This window comes from Nicotiana tabacum, chromosome 9 (assembly GCF_000715075.1).
Source record: "Nicotiana tabacum cultivar K326 chromosome 9, ASM71507v2, whole genome shotgun sequence".
NCBI lineage: Eukaryota > Viridiplantae > Streptophyta > Magnoliopsida > Solanales > Solanaceae > Nicotiana > Nicotiana tabacum.
This window is the reverse complement of record NC_134088.1, coordinates 113,123,409-113,146,471: the sequence shown is the minus strand read 5'-3', so window position 1 is coordinate 113,146,471 and position 23,063 is coordinate 113,123,409. Positions and strand designations below refer to the sequence as shown.

The following is a 23,063-nucleotide window of genomic DNA, read 5'->3' as shown; positions in this document are numbered from 1 at the left end:
TGGAAATACCTCACTAAGGCTTATATGACTTCAAACTCCCAATAATCATGACCCTCAATTTTACTGTGCAGAAATAACCTATTTTGCAGAAATGACCGATATGACCAAACGTGGCTAGAGATGCAAACTCAACAAAGACGGACCTTAACGTAATAGGATACCTAGTTGTGTACTCAATATTTTAAGGCACGGGTTACTGAACCACTTTTGCAAAAATGACCCCATTTTGCAAAATGGCCGATATGAGCAGAAGTGGCTAGACATGCAAATTCAACAGGAATGGACCTTAAACTGAGAGAACATCTTGTTATGGAGTTAGGACTCTAAGACATAGGTTAACAAGCCACTTTGAGAAAATAGCCCTGTTTTACAAAAAAGACCGTTGTAGCCAAAAGTGGCAAGACATGCAAGACCTGGCTACAACCTCCGATGCCAAGAACTTGAGACTCACTAGGAAGAGGAGGAAGACCGGATCCTATGTGGGTTGCCTACGTATCCCGCCCTAAAAGACGAGAATCAGGCATGCGTAGTTCGGGAGGATTGGATATGGGAGAAAGCTTTCAAAAATGCAACTAATTTGGGAAAACTATTTTTTTCTCTTTTTTGAAAAATGATAAGAAAGTGTGAAATCTTTTTTTGTTGTTGTTGTTTTTTCTTTTTAGAAAACGGGACAAGAAAACTAAAAGCGATAAAACCCTCAATATTCTCTCTTACTTCATTTTCACCTTTCTTTCCCAAACATCAGTTCGCAAATGACCTTTCTACCCTCAAAGATGCAACATTTAGCACATATGATGATTGAATGTCCTTTTGGGCCGGTGGGCCCATTTGACACAATTTGGACAGGCTTCCTACAAATGAACACGGTACATAGGACCGGGCCCTGCTATGTCATAATGATATGATGTACATAGTAATGACCATAGAAGTATTTCTTCTATCTTCCTAATTGATAATGATTAAAAGGAGAGGTTGACAATGGCTATTTATAGCCTCATTTGCATGAAACTTTGTTTTGCATGAAGCTTTGTTTTGCATGACAAAAACGTGTCAGATGAATTGCCACTTTGTATACTTCTTTTGCCACTTATCATAGGCTTCTAGAATGACTAATACATTTATCATTTGGTCTTTGAAATATAGCCACAAAGATAACTTCAAAGCAATTTTCTCCAACGGCTAGTATCCCACCTTTTTATTTATATTTATAAAGGAAGAGTAAGTGAACTAATGAAAAGAAGTAATACCTACAATGGAAATCATGATTATTTTGCCCCCTCAAAAAAAAGATGAGGTTAGTTAAGATATTCTCTCTTATCTACCTCTACTTTTATGTTAATAATAATTTATTTACGGTTAAGGGTCATATTTGCCCCTGTATTCTTCAAAAAGGGTTATATTTGCCCTTCGTTATACTTTTTGATATATTTATCCTTACTGTTATACTTTAGGATCATATTTACTCCTCTACTCTTCAAAAAGGGTTACATTTGCCCTTCGTTATACTTTAGGATCATATTTACCCCTCAACTCTTCAAAAAGAGTTATATTTGCCCTTCGTTATACTTTATTGGCATATTTATTGTTACAATTATACTTTAGGATCATATTTGTCCCTCATCCGTTAGATCGCTATGTCCCACCTTTGTTTTCCTACATGGCGCCTATGTGGATTTTTTTTTCTTCCAATTTAAATATGGTCACCTATTTAAGATAATTTAACTCCGCCCGCCCAATTTAAATAAGACTTCATTAACTCCATTGTTGTGCAACTTCTCGTAATTTACTTTGGTTACTGCAATAATTATGAGTTGTATTAGATTACTGATTTTGAGTTCAAAGTTATTGTTTGCCAATATGTTGCCGCTGCTATATCACTATTGTATTTCGCACAATCTTCGTAAATGCCGTATCATAAAATTGCTTTTCGTTGATCAATCATGGTCAATTGACCCAGTTTAGACTTTACAGAGTCGTATCTCTACAAACACTTCAAAAGATCATTGAGTGATTCATGTCTCCTAACTCCTAAGTATTAAAGGGAAATAAATTAACATAGACAAAGGTGAAATAATTAAATAAATCAATTAGAGATAACACTAAAGTTTCATTCACTCACTGTCCAAAATTTTCTCGCTCTCCGAAAAATATGGAGCTGACCCGGAGAAGAGAGATGGACGAGTGGTGGTGGTGGTGGTGGTGGTGGTGGGGGGAGGGGATTAGGATTTCCATTTATTTTACTTAGTGTGTCTTATTTAAATTGGGTGGGTGGATTAAATTATCTTAAATAGGTGACCATATTTAAATTGGAAGAAAAAGAAATTCACATAGGCGCTATGTAGGAAAATAAAAGTGGGACATGACAATCTAACGGATGAGGGGCAAATATAATCCTAAAGTATAATTTTAAGGATAAATATGTCAAGAAAGTATAACGAAGGGCAAATATGACCCGTTTTGAAGAGTAGAAGGGTAAATATGATCCTAAAGTATAACGAATGACAAATGTAATCATTTTTGAAGAGTAGAGGAGTAAATATAATCCTTAAGTATAACGGTAAGGATAAATATATCAAAAAAGTATAACAAAGGGCAAATATAACTCTTTTTAAAAAGTACAGATGCAAATATGACCCTTAACCGATTTATTTATTAAAAAGGGAAGATCGTGAAGAAAAACAAAGCTCTCAAGCTTTTCTTTAGAATGCTATAAAATGAAAACAATAGCATTTATTAGAAATCATCAGTTTCCTATATACTGGAAAAGACTAGAGAGCTTAGTGATGGAAAGTTCAGCTTCGGTGATAGATGGAGAGGCACAATTGACGAGCTCTGCCGCTGGACATGGAAAACAAGGAGGCTGGATCACTTTCCCTTTTACAATAGGTAATCTTTCTCAAATCTTCCAATATTATGTATATATGTGACTTTTATATTGAGCTCAAATGAACATCTTGGTGTTGAATTTGCTGATCGTATCGTCTAAAAGTTTAAGTTTGTTATGTGTTTGTCCTGATTTTTTTATTATATTTAGTTTTCTTATAAATGACAATATATTTATCATAATTGAGTTTTTCTTTTTTGAGATTGAAAATTATAAATCTCTCATATTTGGCTAATCCCATTTCTTGGAGGAAAAGGTGCAATCCATCATTCTTATTCAACAATATTTACGATATAGTCATATGGGGGTTTGAGAGTCTTATTTAGGGGGAGAATTTCGGGACGAATATTAGCCTGTCACTTGTGTTTGTTTCTTTGTGATGTTATTCTCTCAAATATTTTGTACTCTCTTTTATACAGTGAATTGCTCATCTTGCCTGTGGACGTAGGTTAATTGACCGAATCACATTAAATGTTTATGTCTCTTTTAATATATTTCTCTTTGTTGTCTGATTTATCGTCGTTGAAGATTTGCTTTTGCTAGCTTCCGCACATGACACATGATTATTTTGATTCTAACAAAATTATTATGTTATCAACAATTATAGCAACAACGGCGGGATGAACATAGCAGCAGCAGGGTGGATGAGCAACCTGACAGTGCACCTAATAAAGGAATTTGGAATGAGTATTGAATAGTATTGATGCTGCTCAAGTTTCCAATGTTATGAATGGCTCTGTCAATTTTGTTCCTGTGATTGCTGCTGTTCTTGCTGATTCCTTCTTCAGCACTTTCTTTCTTGTTTGGATTTCTTCTTTGGTCTCTCTACTGGTATTACTCCAACCAATACATACTGCCCGGACCTTTCTTCTTTATTTTCTTGGTTTCATGTTAATTAGGTTTTCCAGATTCTTGATACAGCTCAGTATAAATGTTATGTTTTGCGCCTATAGTTTAAACACATAAGAATATAAGATTTTAATCCTACACCCGCCTATGCGGCCTATGCCTAATTGTGTAAATATTTTTTTATAATGTCAATGCATAGAATTTATGTTCATCTTGAGACCATGATATTTCATAGGGCAATGACCGTGGTTATTGACCTGTATATTTATTTAATTCAGCTCATCTTGATCCAATCCATTTAAAGTTGGGTTAATTTTTAGCCCAAATTAATCCATGGATAACTTTGCTAAAATATCTTAGAAATAATTTTTTTTGTTTGATAAGTTACATATGACCATAACAAAAGAAAAAAAATCTTATTTAGTAATTATACAATTAATAAGAAAATAACATATATTAATTAAAGTTTGGTAAGAGTTGGGCGGGTTGGGCTATGATCCAAATTTTAGCCCATCTTGACCCAGTCCATCTCAGCCCAAGTAACTTTTGGGTAGGTCATTTGACCCGTCCATTTATTGACTCAACACATTTTGACCCATCCAAAATTTGTCGTGCTCGCCCATTTGACACCACTAATATTTCGCTAGCGTTTGGCCATAGATTCCCAAATTTATTCTGAAAAATCTGATTTGGGTGAAGTTTAGTTAGAAGATGAAAATGTGTTTGGACATCTGTTTTGGGTGAAGTTTGGTTTGGAAAAACATGAAACATGAGTTATACCCACAAGTTCTAAAAACTATCACAAATACCCAACAGTACCATTATCAATAGCATTCATTATATTATCGCAAACCATAGTCCTGAACATAAATAAATTTGATACAAAATTATCATTTTTATAATGAACTACATGATATACTATCAGATGACCGAGAAGGCGAAACAGCATCGCTACAAAATAATAAATAGTGGGCTCTTTTATAAAATACAAAAGTTTGGGGCAATTTTTTAAAAAATATTATAGTGATATTTGGCCGTTGGTTTTGGGATTTGGGATTTGGCCGAAATGTAGGTAAAATCTATGGCCAAACATGTATTTGCCAAATAAAACCCAAGTTTATTTTGACAGAATCTATGGCCAAACGGGTCCTTCATTTGCTTCTCACCGGGTATTATTCTCTTAGCTTTAACAGCTTCAATTGATTCACTGAGGCCTCAGCAAATATGCAAAAATGATTCAGGCTTTTGTATGAATCCCACAAAAGCTGAGTTTGCCTTATTATATGGAGGTATTACCTTGGCATCCAAAGCTATGTTTGGAACATGTTCTTCAATTGGTTCTTCTTTACTATGTACACTGGGACAATAATTGGATCCACTGTTATTGTCTACATTGAAGACAATGTAAGCTGGAAAGTTAGGTTTTATGTGTGTGCAGCTGTCAATTTTCTTGGTTTAGTTATCTTCTTAACTGGAAATCGCTTCTACCATTATGCTAAACTTGAAGGTAGCCCTTTTACTAGTTTAGCTCGTGTGATTGTGGCCGCCATTTCGAAAAGGAAACTTCCAATTTCACCTTCACCTGGGAATTGGTATTATAAAACTATAGCCAATTCACCTTCAAGAAGCTTTAGGTAATTAACTCCACTATTATGATTTTGATATTCACACACTATTCTTTATCTTTTTCTTGTTTATCGTTTCAGAATGAGAGGTGATAAATGGGTAGGTTGGGTCAATTTGCAGAGAGTAAAAATAGGTCAGGTCATGACCAAATCTGACGAAAGTTTGCTTGGGTCATAACCAACCCGCCCAACATGACCTAATAGGTTAATACACCTCTCTTTTTTTTTTTTTGCTTTTCAAAAAAATGTGAAAGTTAATGTCTTTTTTCTTAAATTATTATTTTAAGTTTTCCAAAATTCACATAATTTCCATTCTCCAAATTTGATTTTATATATTTGGGTTGGGTTTTTTTCGTGTTACTCTACCCGTTTGACCCAATAGTTTTGAAATTTCAATTCAAATTTAACCTGGATCAAGTCAACAAACAATATAACCCAACTCGTTTAAGATTGGGTGAGAGACGGTTTACTAAAAAATACAAGTATCTCTTTCGCTTGTTATAAGCAGATTCTTGAACCGCGCAGCGTTAAAATGTGGAGGAGACGTTAAACCATGGAAACTTTGTAAAGTGAGTGAAATAGAAGACTTTAAAAACTTAATGAGAACTCTTCCATTGTGGTCATCAAGCATATTTCTGTCTTCTCCAATTGCCATTCTATTTAGCTTATCTGTACTTCAAGCCTTAGCCATGAATAGATACATAGGACCACATTTCCACATTTTCCTCTCCACCTCAATTTCTCTAACACTTTTCGACAAATTTCTCTTTCCCACATGGGAAAAATTAACTAGCCAATCTGTCACGCCCTTCAAACGAATCGGAGTTGGCCACGTGCTCACTTTTCTTGGCCTGGGATTGGCAGCTTTTGGTCGAGACTAAAAGACTAAATGTAGTACATAATTCCCACAACCTTAGTCAAGGACGTTCCAATGTTGTGCCTATGTCTGTCTTATGGCTCGTGCCACAACTAGTTATCATTGGAATTGGAGAGGCATTTCATTTTCCAGGACTAAGTAGCATATATTGTACTACCAAGAATTTCCGACATCCTTAAAGAGTGTTTCAACAGCCATGACATGGTTAGTCATTGCCATTTCGTTTTACGTCAGCACTGCTTTGATTGATCTTGTTCGCAGGGCAGCTACTTGGTTGCCTAATGACATAAACCAGGGGAGAATGGACAGTAAAATTTTTATTGGGTGTTTACTGTGATTGGAGTGTTGAACTTTGGTTATTATTTACTACTCCCTCCGTTCACTTTTACTTGGCACGTTTTGACTTTTCACGCCCCTTAAGAAATAATAAATGAAGTGCATAATTTACTGTGACACCCATATTAATTGATGCATATTTTATTGGATTTGAGAAAATGATTTGAAATGAGTAATAAATACTGTGGGTATAACAAGAAAATAAAATGTGTCTTCTCTTCTCTTGATATGCGTAAAGTGACAAGTAAAAATAAAAATTTATTTTTAATATACATACAAAGTAAAAGTGAATGAAAGGAGTATGTCTTTGGTTCTAAAAAAACAAAGTGAAAGAAGGTGTTTGATCAGGGTGCATCTGATGATTCCAATTACTGATTTTAGCCGGCTGACAAGGGGGTTGCTCAGATGGTTAGCACCCCTCATCTACAACCTCAAGGTAGTTGTGAGTTCGAGTCATCAAAGTAGCAATAGCTCCAACAAAGGAGATCAAAAGGGAGGAGAATAAAAAAAAATTAAGATTTTAGCCAGCTAGCCTGGCTCAATAATGGAAATATATGTATATAGACTTGCCGTTTTTTGTGCATGATCATGTCAATCTCTTATGTGTTCCATCATACGCGATCTTTACTTTGGTAACTTAAGACATAAAGTAGGTTAAATTGGATGTAGTTAATTAATATTGCTGAAAATGGAAGCCAGTAGAAGTTAGAAAATGATGCGTAGCGAAGGAAAATTGAAAATGAGTCGTCGAGCATACACATTAAACAGTTACACTTAAAATCAGTTCGCTGGACCACATAACGCAAATTAGCCCATATTTCAAATTTTTACCCAGTTTAGCCCAATATGTACATGATTTGAAAAGAAGTTATTGGAAGCTACCCGATTATTGTTTGGAGCTTCTGCTTTGCATTTTCTGCTACCTTTGTGTGAAAACAGTATCTGATTGTGTGAAATATTAATTTTTTTAAAACCTCCTATTATCTTTCGGGCTACAGATTTATAAAGTTATAACTGTATCACTTGGTTGCAATGTATATGTGTGTAACTGTGGATGTAAGAAAATTGAAGGACAAAAAAATTAAAGAATAGAAGTCTACCATTAAAGACCATTCAAAGCTTCTCTTTTGAAAATAATTTTTTAAGTTTGTTAGTTGTTTGGATTAGGTGTTGTTCCAATTGATTGAAAACATCAAGAGGAGTTCAAAATTAAAATTTGAAATGATTTGGAGTAGATTTGAGCAAGATTTGAGTTAAATTACAGAAAAGATGCAAGGAAGAAGACGAAATCAGTTTTTGTATAGTGATGTATAATATTGTATAATAGTATATATTGGTGTATAAACACCTCTTATACATTGTTATATACTTTTATACAAGCGTCTGTAAACGAACTTTTTATATGATTTTCAGTTGCAATTCTTGTTCAAAACCATTCCAAATCTCCATTAAATGACTTCAAATTTTGTATACAACCTCCTTATACTATTTCTAATAAATCTAAAGGACACCCACTCCAAATGTCTGACAAAACCAGATTGAAAATTTAAATAAACTTATTTAAGCTTGTTCAACAATGGTGGACCAGTCCAATCTTTATTAAATGACTTCAAATTTTGTATACTACCTCCTTATACTATTTCTAACAAGTCTAAACAACATCCACTTTCTAATAAAACCATATTCGAAATTTAAACTCACTTATTTAAGCTTATCTAACAATGGTGGATTATTTTAAAAATCTAATTTTCACCACCCAAATGGATTTGGTTTGTTGAACTAATATTTGAGTCACAATTAATGATTTGATTAAGTTAAAAGGTTGAATATTTTAAAAAAAAAAATTGAATACTAATTTCGAGAACCTTTTTGGAGTTGAATGTTGAATCTCAGCCTATTAGCTATAACTTTGCAAAGTTAAATATAGGCCACTTAGTTGCAATGTATGTGTGTGAGTTGTATTTATGTGTAATTTCCCTTTAATAAAAGAGTTTAATAAATAAATGAAAGAGCGTAAGAAAAGTTTATTTAACGTTGGCCATAGGATTTTCTTTATATTTCTTAACGTAATTTGATTCCCCTCGTAACGCTTCCTGATTACCAGCATAAATTATTAGTAGCCCTTGATATTAATCACACTTTGAAATCGAATCTTCTTTCCCCATTACTTCGCCTATATAATCGGGATTGAATCTTATATTTCCCTATTCAAAAGCTTAGTGGCAACTGAATATGTTTATATATAAAATTCAAGAGTTAAGACTCATTCTCTCAAACTAGTCTTTGGTATGCGCGTGTTCCCATCTCAATGAGTAATTTTTGTAAGAAAATTATATTTGAGTTATAAAATAAAGTGTACGCTTATGAAATTTATGCATATTGATTTCATATAGCAAACTCAATAAAAAAAGAAACTTATTTGTAAAACTCTTCAATCATTATTCAAAAATTTACCTTAGATTATGTTCCAATATTATAAATTCATATGTTCAGTTTCACAAATTATCGCGCCTTCTTGTTAGTTTCAGTAAAAGCATAAAACCCTTGAAAATTTAAGATTTAGAATTTTTCTGATACACATAAGCTTTTATTACAATTCTTAAAGATTATCAAATTTATGTCTTCTCAGTTTATCGCTATTCAAAAGTTTCGATATTACCCATGTAATAAAGTTTTAGTTGTTTAAATAAATAAATAAAAATGATGATTTACATAACTTTGTCGAAATGTGCATAAGCAAAGAAAACATTACTGAAACATGAAAATTTAATAGGGCTAACAACTTACTATAAAAGTTATTAAATTAACTAACTCTATGTAATCATATTAATTTGGATTTTATATATATATATATATATATATATATATATATTAATTTGGATTTTTTTTCTATATAATTCATTTTAAAGTACTAAATGTTTGGACTTCTTACATAGTTCAAATACAAAAAAAAAAATACAAAAAAATACGCAAAACGTTAATTGATTTTAAAATCTTGAATATTAGTAAAATATTTACACAACATTTTTATTCAATATAAAAATGATTTTTAAAGAATAAAAAATCGATTAACATTTAGTGTAGAGGTTTCGTGCTTTTATAATATAAATTTAGGCTTTACGGTTTATTATAATAAAATATGACATCAAATAATTATTTTGGGTGCTTAATTAAACATGGATTAACTACTTTGTATGATTAAAATAAGAACTTTTAAAGTGCATGTATTGTTTCGCATTAAAATAATTTTAATTTAGACGTTATTGTATTAAAAAATTTAATTCAATATGTGATTTTATTAGAAATCAAGTGAAGTGGCCATTGTTCTCATCCTGATTCCGTAAGTAATTGCATGAAGGATGTATTGTCAATTAGTACAATCTATATAAGGCATATTTTTTGATTTTGAGTTCCTACATATTATGACTTCTTCCCTATTTAATAAGGAAAGATTTAATATGCAAAATTTTAATTGATTTCAAAATCCTAAATAGTAGAAAACTAACTTAAATTATAAATTTATCCCTTGTAAAAGCATTTTTAAATGGTAAAAAAGGCGAATGACATTCGCTAAGAGTTTTCGTGATTTTAATATAGTATAGATAGATTTGTTTTAGATGTATGCACGTCAATATGGTTTGACTAATTGTAAAAAAGTAATTCTAGAGAATATTGATTGGTTGAATTATAGATACTTTATACAATTTAAATAAGGAAGCACTCAGAGTTTGAAATATTAGAAAAATAATTAAATGACTATTCCTAAATATGAGAAAAATAATTATAATGACTATTTTGTCTAGTATTAAATTTATTTTTAAATGGTAAAAAAGACGAACAAAATTGAAGATGGTCCAAATTTTCACCTAAAATTAATCGGTTAAAATTATTTTGATTTTTCTACTACAAATCTTTTATACTACTATATATTTTAAATAAGAAAGCATTTAATATATAAATATAAATAAATAATCAAATAATAAATAAATACGTATCGAATTAAATCTTAAGACCAACAAATAGTTTCATTGGGAGGGACAATAAATTAAGAGGCAAAATTATTCTTGATTAAAATAGAAAGACAAAGGACACGAAATTACACAACTCTTTGTCGTCGAGTTTCATTGTTGGGAAAAAACCTCTGGTTTTATTTTTTTACTATTTAAAGTATATAACAACTTCATAAAAATTATGAATAATGCACATGTAGAATGTTGCTCAAATTAAGCAAAAATATATCAGAATATGATGCCCTAATATACTGAGGCTTCCTACTTAGTTTAAATAAGGAATGAATTAATGAGAAATATTTAGCTAATTTTGAAGTCTTAAATATTAGGAAAATAATTAAATGACTATATTGTTCAGTGTAAACTCTATTTTAAAAGGTAAAAAAAGCGAACGATATTTCGCTAAGTACCTTCGTGCTTTAATATAGTATAGATAATAATGCACCACTATCTATGTTAATGATTCTAATCTACAGTCATTAATTATAATTAGTAGTTGACTAACTAGAGAAAAAGGTCGAGTTCCATGGTGGTTATTTAGAATTACTCATTGGTCTTTACCTGGCTCGTCACACCTACCTTTTTCTCTATTTATTTAGTCCATTTCATTATAATTACATATTTTATCCCACTCAGAAGATTAATATAAATAAGATGATTATCCTATTGGCATGTGAATCAAGTTCAAAGTTGCAATCAGTTAGAGCTCCCTCGTGTTTGCATTGTTTAATATGAAAATAATCGATAATGTAAGTTTTATATAGCAATTTGGAGCGATGTTTGCCACCATTTCAATTTTCATATGTACTCTCTCTTGTATTTAATTAACCTTTTTTTTTTTAATTTCAATTTCTCAAAAGTCTAAACCTGGCAAAAGTTGTTGATTACGAATATGCTGACTCCAAGTATAATATATGAAATTTGAACAGACAAATCATTCAACCACTACTGATCAATCCTCATGAAAGAAGTAAAGACAATAAATAAATAAATTCAAACATTAAAAACTAAATATGGAAGATCAAGGTTATTATTGTTGGGATAATGAATGTGGAAGATAAATTAGTAGAAAATTTCTCCAACGGCTAGTGTCCAATTAAAGTCTTTTTATTTATTTTAAGTGGACGAGAAAGTGAATGGAAAGGAATAAATACCTACAGCAACAAATGTGAATATTTTGGTCAAAAGAAAATGTTTAAAATCAGGTTAGTTAAGATATTCCCTCTCTTATCTACCTGTACTCTATTTGTTTATTACTTGAGAGGGAAGATCGTTAAGAAAAACAGAGCTTTCAAGCGGAGCGGAGCTAAGCCTAAATACGAGTTCGGTGAAATTCAGTAACTTTTATTTAATTAGTGTATTTGTGTTAAATTTTTTATCAAATATGTACAAATATTAAATTTAGAACCCGATTACTAGCTCGTAAAATTATCGTTCTAAAATTCAAAACCCTCCGCCTCTTGAAACAGAAGCGTATGCAGTAGGGGTATTCATCGGTCGGTACGATATTTAGATATTTCGGTTAGGTATTTTCGGTATTCGATTTCTTAAAATGCTATACCAATACCGTACCTAATTAAATTCGGTTTTCTCCTTTCGGTTTCGGTTTGTTCGGTTCGGTAACTTCGGTTTATTCGGTTTGAATACTAACAAATGCATAAAGTCATAGATTATAATATTCTTTATTAAAGGACTCAAAAGTACAAAACTAAAAGCGTTTGTCCAAAATCATCAATTATCAACCTAGAGAGAGAAAATTACACATAGAGGAATAAATTTGATCATTAGAAATGTCTTCTTACTTGCTTAGAGTTAATTGATGAACTTAGAGAATAAAGAAAAATTTTAAATTTTTATATTTATGTTATAATTAATATTATATGTTTCGTGTAATATAATATATATTTCAGTACAGTATCGGTATTTCGATATTTCATCTTAAAATACCATACCTAATACCATATTTTTTAAAAACGTAAACCAAATATCATACCGAATATCAAAATATCGAATACCAAATATCAAAATTTTCGATTTCAGTACGGTAATTCGATAACCCTAGTAAGCAGTGTAGAAGCTATGGGTTCAACTGAATATATAACTTTCGCTCATGCCCTATATTTTTGCCCAAAAAATTATTAAATGTATATAAATAATAAATTTTAAACTCATTAAATTAGATAAGATGTGGTAGAATTATAAATCTCCCCAAAAACTTGCCCTTTAAATGTACTCTCTCTCTCTCTCTCTCTCTCTCTCTCTCTCTCTCTCTCTCTCTCTCTCTCTCTCTCTCAAGTTATATTTATAGGAAGTTATCGGTATCTTAGTACAAAGTAGATAGCTTAGTGATGGGAAGTTCAGCTTCGATGATCGATGGATAGGCACAATTGACGAGCTCCGCCACTGGACATGGAAAACGAGGAGGGTGGATCACTTTCCCTTTTACAATAGGTACTCTTTCTCAAATCTTACAATATTATGTATATATGTTACTTTATATATTGAGTTCAACCGAACATATTGTTGTTGAATTGTTTGACCGTCTCATCTAAAAGTTTAAGTTATTATGTTATCAACAATTGCAGCAACAACGACTGTTAGGTTGAAAGCTTGTTAGCTATGGCAAAAATGGCGAAAGAAAACCCTAGAAGGGTTGAGAGAAGAAGAGAGATGCCAGTGAGTCGGTCAAAATTCAATTGACCAAAACTAATTTTCTTATTCTGTAGATACGGGTATTAAAAGAAAAAATAACTGTGAAAATAGTTACATGTTTTAAACTATAACAAATGTGGCTAAGAGCTATAAAATGACCTTCTTCTTTCCCTTATCCGAGTGGGCCTGTGACAATTGGGCCTGAGATGTATCTGGGCTAACACCTCCCCTCAAGCTTAAGGGTGAGAATACACCAAGCTTGCAAAGTAAACCATGATGAACTTGACCAGGAAGAGCTTTGGTCATGATGTCTGCCAACTGGTTGGAGCTGGAGATAAAATGCAAAGAAATCAGACCAGTCTGCAAGCAAGTACGCACATAATGACAGTCAATCTCAATATGTTTGGTGCGCTCGTGAAAAACTGAATTTTTGGCAATATGAAGAGCTGCCTGGTTGTCACAATAGATTGGAACTGGGCTGGAAATAGACAAACCAAGATCATGTAGTAGTCGGAGCAACCAGGAAACCTCAGCTGAAACTTTGCGAAGTACTCTGTATTCACCTTCAGCTGAGGACAAGGAGAAAGTGGGCTGCTTCTTGCTTTTTCAAGAAATTGGGCTGCCACCGAGAGTAATATAATAGCCAGTGACAGATTTGCGAGAAATGGCACATGCAGCCCAATTAGAGTCAGAATATGCTGTGAGAGACAAATTAGATGAACTGGAGAGGAGCACCCCTTGAGCTGGATCATTAAGTAAATACATGAGAACATGCAAGGCTGCCAACATGTGGGGTATTTGAGGCTTTTGAAGAAACTGACTTAAATGTTGAACTGAGAAGGAGATATCACGCCTAGTATGTTGTAAAAAATTAAGCTTCCCAATCAATCTCCTATACAAGCTAGGATCAGAAACAGGCTCATCCATGTCTAACACCAGCTTCACAGAAAGATCCAAAGGGGTCATGACAGGAGAGAAATATTGACAATTAAATTCAGACAAGAGGTCAGAAGTGTACTTGTATTGGCTCATCACATAACCTTGAGGAAGAAGAGATATTTCCAATCCCAGAAAGTAGTGAACTGAGCCCAGGTCTTTGATTTTGAATTGAGCATCCAAGAAGGACTTTAAAGAGTTCATCTCAATAACATCATTACCAGCTAGCAATATGTCATCAACATAGACAACCAAGACAATGAGAGAATCAGATGAGACCTTGGTGAATAAAGAATAATCATTCATGCTGGAAATGTAGCCTCTGGATTGCAAGGCTTCAGACAGTTTTGAGAACCATTATCTAGAAGCTTGCCTAAGACCATAGAGGGACTTCTTGAGTCTGCAAACCAGGGGAGGAGAAGAAGAGGGAGCAGACACATCAAGACCAGGTGGGACCTTCATATAAACCTCTCCGTGGAGATCCCCATGAAGGAAGGCATTGTTCACATCAAGTTGAAAAATAGTCCAGCCTCACTTAGCAGCCAAAGTGAGTAAGCACTTGATGGTGGTCAACTTGACAACATGGGAAAAAGTTTCAGTAAAATCAATGTCCTCTTTTTGAGTGTCACCCCTAATGACCAACCGAGCCTTATATCTCTCAATAGAACCATCAACCCTTTGTTTGATTTTGTAGACCCACTTACAAGGAATAGCTTTCTTGTGAGGGGGTAAAGAGACAATATCCCAAGTTTGGTTTGCCTCAAGGGCTTGGAATTCCTTTAGCATGGCCTCTTGCCAAGTAGGTTGTGAAGCAGCCTGCTGGTAGAACTGGGGCTCATGCATGTGTATGTCAACAGAAGGTACCTTGGAAGAGGTAGGAAGAGAATTAGGGGAAGAGATAGAAGAACATAAATAGTCTTTGAGATAGGAAGGTTGTTGGACTGTTCTGGTGGATTTTCTCAAAGGTGGAGGAGAGGGGATGACAGGAAGGGAGGCAGAAGGAAGGGAAGGAGAAGAAACTGATGGAACATGAGAGTCTTGGGATGTGGAAACAACAGGAGTAGGAGAAGATGAAGGGAAAGAGGGTGTAGGATCTATAAAATCTGATATACAAGAAGAGTGAAAGGCAGAAGGATGATCAGATTTATAAAGAAATATATGTTCCTCAAAAACTACATCCCTAGAAAAGCAAATGGAATGAGTAGTGAGGTTAAGAAGTTTGTAACCCTTTTTGCCAAAGGGGTACCCCAAGAATACAGAAGGAATAGCTCTTACCTGAAATTTATCTCTGCCAAACTTAGGTGAAGTAGCAAAATATAAACATCCAAAGGATTTTAGGTGATCATAAAGTGGAGGGAGGCCATGGAGTTTCTCATAAGGGGAAAGACTCTTCAAAACAACAGAAGAAAGTCTATTGATGAGGTAAGTGACAGTTAGTACACAGTCACTCCAATATTTAAGGGGAAGGTTAGACTGAAAAAGAAGAACCCTGGATACTTTCAATAAGTGTTTGTGTTTTCTTTCAACCATCCTATTTTGCTGAGAGGTGTGGGGAATAGTGGTCTGATGGAGAATGCCTTAGCTTGAGAAGAACTTGGTGGCTTCAAAACTGCCACCAAGTTCAAAGGCATTGTCAGACCTAAAAGTTTGAACAGATGATTTAAAATGAACTTTTACCATGACAGTAAAAGCTTTAAGGACAGAAAGAGCATTGCTCTTGCAAGAAAGAAGGTGAGTCCATGTGGCTCTAGTATAATCATCAACCAAAGTTAGAAAATATCTGAATCCACTATAAGTTCTAGTGTTATATGGACCCCAGATATCAATATGTACTAATTGAAAAGGGACAGAAGAGTGTATAACACTTTCAGGAAAAGGTAATCTCTGTTGTCTTGCTAGTGGACAAACAGGACACATAACATTTTGCTTGGAAGATACTTTATCAGACAAGAAATGAATAATTTTTATTTTATGATAAGGCATATATCCTATTCTTTGATGCCAAAACAAGTCGAATTTATTAAGGCAATGTGACTGATTACAAGCATGAGTACCATTAACAAGTGTGACAACATGGCTGGACTTATCATATACAAGTGAAACAGCATTAGGTAAACTACTAGAAGAAGAAACATTCATAGAACCAGATGAAATAGGAAAGAGGTCAGCATCTGGATGGAGATAGTACAGCCTGCCTGCAGCTTTACCAATTTCCAGTGGTCTCTTCAGAGAAGGGCCCTGTAAAAAATAAATTATTTTGGTAAAAAGTGCTGAACAATCTAGCTGACAGATAAGTTGACGAATTGATATTAAATTGAAGTGAAAGGATGGCACAAGAAGAACATGAAGTAAAATTATATCATGTCTAAGATACAAAGATCCAGTTGATATAACTTTAGCTTTATATCTATTAAGTAGGGTGACAAGAAAGGGCTTAATTAATGGTTGGACATTAAAAAAAAGGTGTTTATGTGGAGTCATGTGATTAGTAGCCACTGTATCTAAGATCCAAGGAGTGACACCTAATTGAGAGGATGCACACACATGAGGAGCCTCAGAATCTACAATATACTTACTGAACAAACCTGCAAAGTGTGCAAAAGCAGATTGATTCACAGTGGAGGCATCAGAGGTGGAAGTATTAGACATCTGAGCTTGTTGGAACAAGGTCAACAAGTATTGATACTGCTCCTTGGTTAAACCCATGGGCTGAAGAATCAGCATGTTGAGAAGTGGAAGTGACAACAGTGGTAGGTGGACTTTCAGTCTGGACACAAGAAGCATACTTCTTATTCTTGGTGAATTTGAAATCAGTAGGGAACCCATGAAGTCTGTAGCACTTGTCTACAGTGTGGCCAGGCTTCTTGTAGTACTTGCAAAAGACATTTTGGCTGAAGTTTCTATTTGTAGTAGGAGTACTAGGGGATACCAAGAAAGAGGTGGCATCACCACAGAAGTTAGGAGTAGCAGAGTGAGCTTCTCTTTGACTCTCATCTTGCTGTAGAAGACTATAAGCTTTGCTGATTGGTGGAAGAGCATTCACTAACATAATGACACTCTTAACAGTTGTGTAAAACTCATTGAGACCATTGAGAAATTGAAACAACTGTTGATCCTCTATGAACTTAGGTAATGCACTCCATGAACAAGTAGGACCTACATATGATGAATTCAGCTCATCCCACAAACTCCTCATTTTGGTGAAGTAAGAAGCTATATCAGAGGAGCCTTGAGTAGTAGAGCTGATCTCCCTCTGTATTTGGATGTATTTAGACCCATTTGACTGACCAAACCTTTCATTTATATCTTTCCAAACTTCCTTAGCAGTTTTAAAACACATCACACTAACAGCTATTTCTCTAGATACTGAATTAGTTATCCAGGCTTTAACCATATCATTGCACCTTTCCCAATATAGATAATAAGGAGAGTCAGGAGTGGGTTGGTTGACTCTTCCATCTAATAGACTGAGTTTGTTCTTTGCAGAGAGGGAAGTGAGCATATTGTTATGCCATAACACAAACCCACAACCACTGAATGGTACAGATACCAGTTGACTTTCGGGATTATCCGAGGGATGAATATAGAAGGGATGTGAAGGATCCAAGGAAAACGAAGCAAAGATGTTGGAAGGTGAAGAAGAGTTAACATCATCTATTACAGTGCCCATTTTCAGCAGTGACTAAAGCTAACACTAAGAAACTACAACATTATGTTAAAGTAATCAGAGATAAATCCAAATCAAGTACATGCAATGAACATCAACAACAAAGGAATAACAAAGTTTGTGATTAGGGATGACCACGATACCGTCCTTCTTCTGAAAAATCTGAAGCAGTGAGGTCTTGTTCAGTCATGAACCCTAGGTAGAGAAATCCAGCAGAAACTACCGAGTAAGTTGAAAATCATTGACTATTGAAGCAATAAAAGTCGAATATACGCGGAGATTGAAGGAAGCCCCAAATTTCATGAAAGTATTCTGAACGTCGTTGATCAGATTCAATCCCTGACGATTTCAAACAGGGTTACCATCGGAAGAAAGCTTGTGACGAGAGGAATCTATATTCCTGCTCTGATACCATGTTAGGTTGAAAGCTTGTTAGCTATGGCACAAATGACGGAAGAAAACCCTAGAAGGGTTGAGAGAAGAAGAGAGATGCCAGTGAGTCGGTCAAAATTCAATTGACCAAAACTAATTTTATTATTCTGTAGATACAGATATTAAAAGAAAAAATAACTGTGAAAATAGTTACCTGTTTTAAACTATAACAAATGTGGCTAAGAGCTATAAAAAGGCCTTCTTCTTTCCCTTATCCGAGTGGGCCTGTGACAATTGGGCCTGAGATGTATCTGGGCTAACAACGGAGGGTTTGAACATAGCAGCATCAGGTTGGATGAGTAACCTGACAGTGTACCTAATTGAGGAATTTGGAATGAATAGTATTGACGCAGCTCAAGTTTCCAATGATGAATTGCTCTGTCAATTTTGTTCCTGTGATTGCTGTTGTTCTTGCTGATTCCTTCTTTGGCACTTTCTCTGGTCTGAATTTCTTCTTTCATCTCTCTACTGGTATGTATTACTCCCAGCTCCCCCCCCCCTCTTTTTTTGTTTTTAAAGATCTTTTCGGTTTCATGTTAGTTAGCTGGTTTCTTGTTGCTTTTGTTTCGACTTCCTGATTGCAGTAGTGTTTGTTTGGTATCTTTGCTTCGATTTTCTGATTGGTGTGCTTGTTGTTGCCCTTCTTTTACCTTTCCTAAGCCGAGGGTCTACCGCAAACAACCTCTCTACATTTTTGGAGGCAGTGGTAAGGTCTGCGTACACATTACCCTCCCCAGACCCCACTTGTGAGATGACACTTGGTTGTTTGTTGTTGTTAGTTAGCTGGTTTGTAAGCTTCTTGAAGTTAAAATTCTCAGAAGGTCGAACTAACGGAAATTGTTTAAGAAATGCACTTTACTTTGTTTTGTAACATAAAAGTCACTCTATTTTGTCCATTTTAACTGAAAAGTTACTTTATTTTGTTTTGTAATCGAAAAGTCACTCTATTTTGTCCATTGTAACTGAAAAGTCACTCTATGCTTTCAGGGGACATTTCCGGTTGCATTTTAGATACATATGTATGCACCATTTTGTTTTAACCAATATAGTAAACAATATATTTTGCACCCATATTTTAAAAGAACCGAGAACGTTGAACCCATAAAGATTAAAAATCCTGGATCCGACTATAGCTGATTATTGTGTAAAAATTTCTCCAGTGCCAATAAGTAGAGTTAAAGCATATCTTGAACGAGACCATGATAATTCATTCGATTAAAATAAAATTCTATGGGATCATCTGACTTGCTTTACCTTTCACAGGGAATAGTTCTCTTAGCTTTAACAGCTTCAATTGATTCACTAAGGCCTCAGCAAATATGCTAAATGATTCAGACTTTTGTATGAATCCCACAAAATCTCAGTTTGCCTTATTATATGGAGGTATTACCTTAGCATTAATTGGTTTAGGTGGAATGCGAACTAACATAGCAACCATTGGAGCAAACCAATTTCGCGACTCAAAGTATCAGAACATGTTCTTCAATTGGTTCTTCTTCACCATGTACATTGGGACAGTTTTAGGATTCACAGCTATTGTCGATAAAGAAGATAATATCAGCTGGAAAGTTGGATTTTATGTATGTATAGCTGCCAATTTTCTTGGTTTAGTTGTCTTTTTAGCTGGAAGTCGCTTTTACCATTATGCTACGTTTGAAGTTAGCCCCTTTACTAGTTTAGCTCGTGTGATTGTGGCCGCCATTTCGAAAAGGAAACTTCCAGTTTCTCCTTCACATGAGAATTGGTATCATGGACCATATGGCAGTACTGCTGAAACAATGTCCATTTCAGCTTGAAGAAGCTTTAGGTAACTCCTCTTGTTCAATTTTGAGATGAGTTTAACTTCTCTACACTTAAAAGGATAAATATAGGTAACGTAGGCTATACAAATTTGTGATTACTAACTTGAAAAATAAGGTAGGTTATCTGTTACAACATCTTAAAATACACTGGTAGTGTAAAAGTTCTTTACATTGAAAGTTCATATAAGTTCAATTCTTTTGAAATGAGTTTAATTCAATATGGTGCTACAATAACAAATTCTATACAAAAATGTAACTACATGTAATTAATTAAAAAATTCGATCAGTAACATGAAAAATAAGGCAGGTTATCTGCTACAACAAATTATAATACACAGATATATATAGTGTGACATATAGATCACATGTTCAAGCCGTACTGGAATCAACCAATGAGATATTGTTCTTTATCATAATCTTGTTTATGGTTTCATAATTGATCAAATATGAGCATCGATATATAAATTGAAGGATATCTTCACTTGCAATGCAGATTCTTGAACCGTGCATCGCTAAAATATGAAGGAGACGTTAAGCCGGATGGTTGAATCGCGAAACCATGGAAACTTTGTACAGTAAGTGAAGTAGAAGACTTTAAAAGCCTAATGAGAACTCTTCCATTGTGGTCATCAAGCATATTTCTGTCTACTCCAATTGCACTTCTAATTAGTTTGTCTGTACTTCAAGCATTAGCCATGGATAGACACATAGGACCACATTTTCAAATTCCTGCTGGTTCAATTCCTGTTATTATACTCATCTCTACCGCAATCTTTCTAACAATATTCGACAGATTACTCTTTCCCATGTGGGAAAAATTAACTAGCCAATCTGTCACGCCCTTCAAACGAATCGGAGCTGGCCACGTTCTCACATTTGTTGGCGTAGGAGTGGGAGCTTTGGTTGAGTCTAAAAGACTAAATGTAGCACATAATTCCCTCAACCTTAGTCAAGGACGTTCCAATATTGTACCTATTTCTGTCTTATGGCTCGTGCCACAGCTAGTTATCATTGGAATTGGAGAGGCATTTCTTTTTCCAGGACAAGTAGCATTGTACTACCAAGAATTTCCGACATCCTTAAAGAGTGTTTCGACAGCCATGACATGGTTAGCCATTGCCATTGCGTATTGTTGGGCTTTTAAGTTTGGTTTAGCTTAATTTTAAGCTTGGTGTAACTTAAAGAGAGTGAATGGGAAATGGAGGTAAAATGAAATATTTGAGTTTCCCTCCTTGTCAAAGGGACATTGTCCCATATTGGAGGAAAAAAAGATTTTTGATGGGTATATATACAATTGCTCTTCTTCTAACTCTTAAAGAGTTAAGAACAAGGCAAGCCTCGTGCCGTCGTCGTTTGCTAGACTTTGATTTTGGACAAAGATTGATTGATTAATTTTTTTTGGACAGCCCTACGAGGAGCTTCTCCTTTAACAGCGCTGTAAGCATGATACAAATCCGAATTAATCAGATTAGTGGGATTGGGATAATAAGGGGTTACTCTACTTGCAAGTATCTTTATGATCTCTCAGAAATTTGAGAACGCACTAAAAAAGTATATAATCATTTGACAGCTAGTTTTGAGAATATTTCAAAGCTAAGTGCTTGTGGCATTGATGCTTCCACTATCAAAGATTGGTGCTTTGGGCCATCGATGCTATAGTGCAAAAATAATTATAGGCTTAAATTGAGTTCAAAGGATGAAGGTATGTGTTCGGTCGAACTCAATTACTTTTACTTAAATACTATGTGTATTAAGAAATTAACTGAATATATATTAATATTTAATTGTGAACCCATGAACTAAAACGAGCCGTGGGTTCTGTGACAAATTAATAACCTATAAAGTTCAAATTCTGGCTCCGCCTATGATGTGACTACCATTATTAACCTCTAAATACTTCTGGAAACACTATTTACTGTTAAATTATGTTATTTGACTCCATGTAAGGAATCAGGACAGATATCATTTTATATTTGAGTATTGCCTGCTCATATATCTCCTACTTTTTGAATTTCCATTTATCTTTTTTTTTTTAAGACAAATTAAAATTATTTGAGTGCTACTTTTAGACAGATCAGCACCACCGCACCTCCGGCAAGCCCAATCCAAAACAAAAGCCCAACGGAAAGAGCACTCAAGCACAAGCCCGTTGTAAGTATTACCTGCCCATAAAACAAAGGAAATTTTACCTCCTATAACAAAACTATACACCCTATTTATTATAAACAAAATCATTTTAAAATATTATTTTCTATAGTTACCTTTTATATTTTATAGCAAAATAAGTATTTTATGGTATATACTACCATTGAGGCATGAAATACGCTATTTATGTTTTTCCTCTCTCTTAGACAGCTGGACATACCTATTTTTAAGGTGATTGTCGTTATTGTATTCATGAATACATGTCACGAATACATGTGAATACATGTGCGTACAGTTGTATTCATAAATACAGCAGCGCGTACATGTGAATACATGCGCGTACAGTTGTATTCATGAATACAGCAGCGCGAATACATGCGCGTACAGCTGTATTCATGAATACAACATCGCGAATACATGTGAATACATGCGCGTACGGCAGGACTGCCCTGATTTTAGGCGCTTTTTGTTGTTGTATTCATGAATACATGGCGCAAATACATGTGAATACATGAGCGTACAGCTGGACTGCCCTGATTTTAGGCGCTTTTTACTGTTGTATTCATGAATACAAGGCGTAAATACATGCGCGTACAACTGGACTGCCCTGATTTTAGGCGCTTTTTACTGTTGTATTCATGAATACATGGCGTGAATACATGTGAATACATGCGCGTACAGCTGGACTGCCCTGGTTTTATGCGCTTTTTACTGCTGTATTCATGAATACAACAACGCAAATACATGTGAATACACTACCGTAATAACTGAATAGTAGCTATAGGAAGTAATAATGTATAAGGTAGCTATAGGGAGTTAATAGCCACTAAACAATAATGGTTTATGAA

At 34.4% G+C, this 23,063-nt stretch overlaps 1 protein-coding gene and 2 pseudogenes across 1 annotated transcript; 2 read left to right on the top strand and 1 right to left on the bottom strand.

The window, feature by feature from the left end:
* The first annotated feature begins 2,653 nt into the window (after nt 1-2,653).
* On the top strand, nt 2,654-6,915 carry LOC107832740 (protein NRT1/ PTR FAMILY 2.7-like; annotated as a pseudogene).
* A 7,785-nt stretch (nt 6,916-14,700) lies between these two features.
* LOC142164095 (uncharacterized) lies at nt 14,701-17,839 on the bottom strand. The gene is made up of 5 exons (XM_075221272.1): nt 16,856-17,839; nt 16,746-16,754; nt 16,212-16,407; nt 15,747-15,808; nt 14,701-15,642 (listed from the first exon to the last, which is right to left on the bottom strand). Exons 1-5 carry the CDS (start codon nt 17,837-17,839, stop codon nt 14,701-14,703), a joined length of 2,193 nt encoding a protein of 730 aa, XP_075077373.1.
* Nucleotides 17,840-19,466: 1,627 nt separating this feature from the next.
* Nucleotides 19,467-21,635, top strand: LOC107832739 (protein NRT1/ PTR FAMILY 2.7-like; annotated as a pseudogene).
* The last annotated feature ends 1,428 nt before the right edge of the window (nt 21,636-23,063 follow it).

What these genes read in the sequence shown, in the direction of transcription:
- LOC142164095 (XM_075221272.1), bottom strand. Translation starts at nt 17,839, where the DNA reads ATGGGCACTGTAATAGATGATGTTAACTCTTCTTCACCTTCCAACATC. An exon ending in TGTTAATGGTACTCATGCTT is followed by an intron (nt 15,809 to 16,211) that starts GTAATCAGTCAC and finishes TCAAACTTTTAG; the next exon opens with GTCTGACAATGCCTTTGAAC. An exon ending in CAAGTTCTTCTCAAGCTAAG is followed by an intron (nt 15,643 to 15,746) that starts GCATTCTCCATC and finishes CTTCTTTTTCAG; the next exon opens with TCTAACCTTCCCCTTAAATA.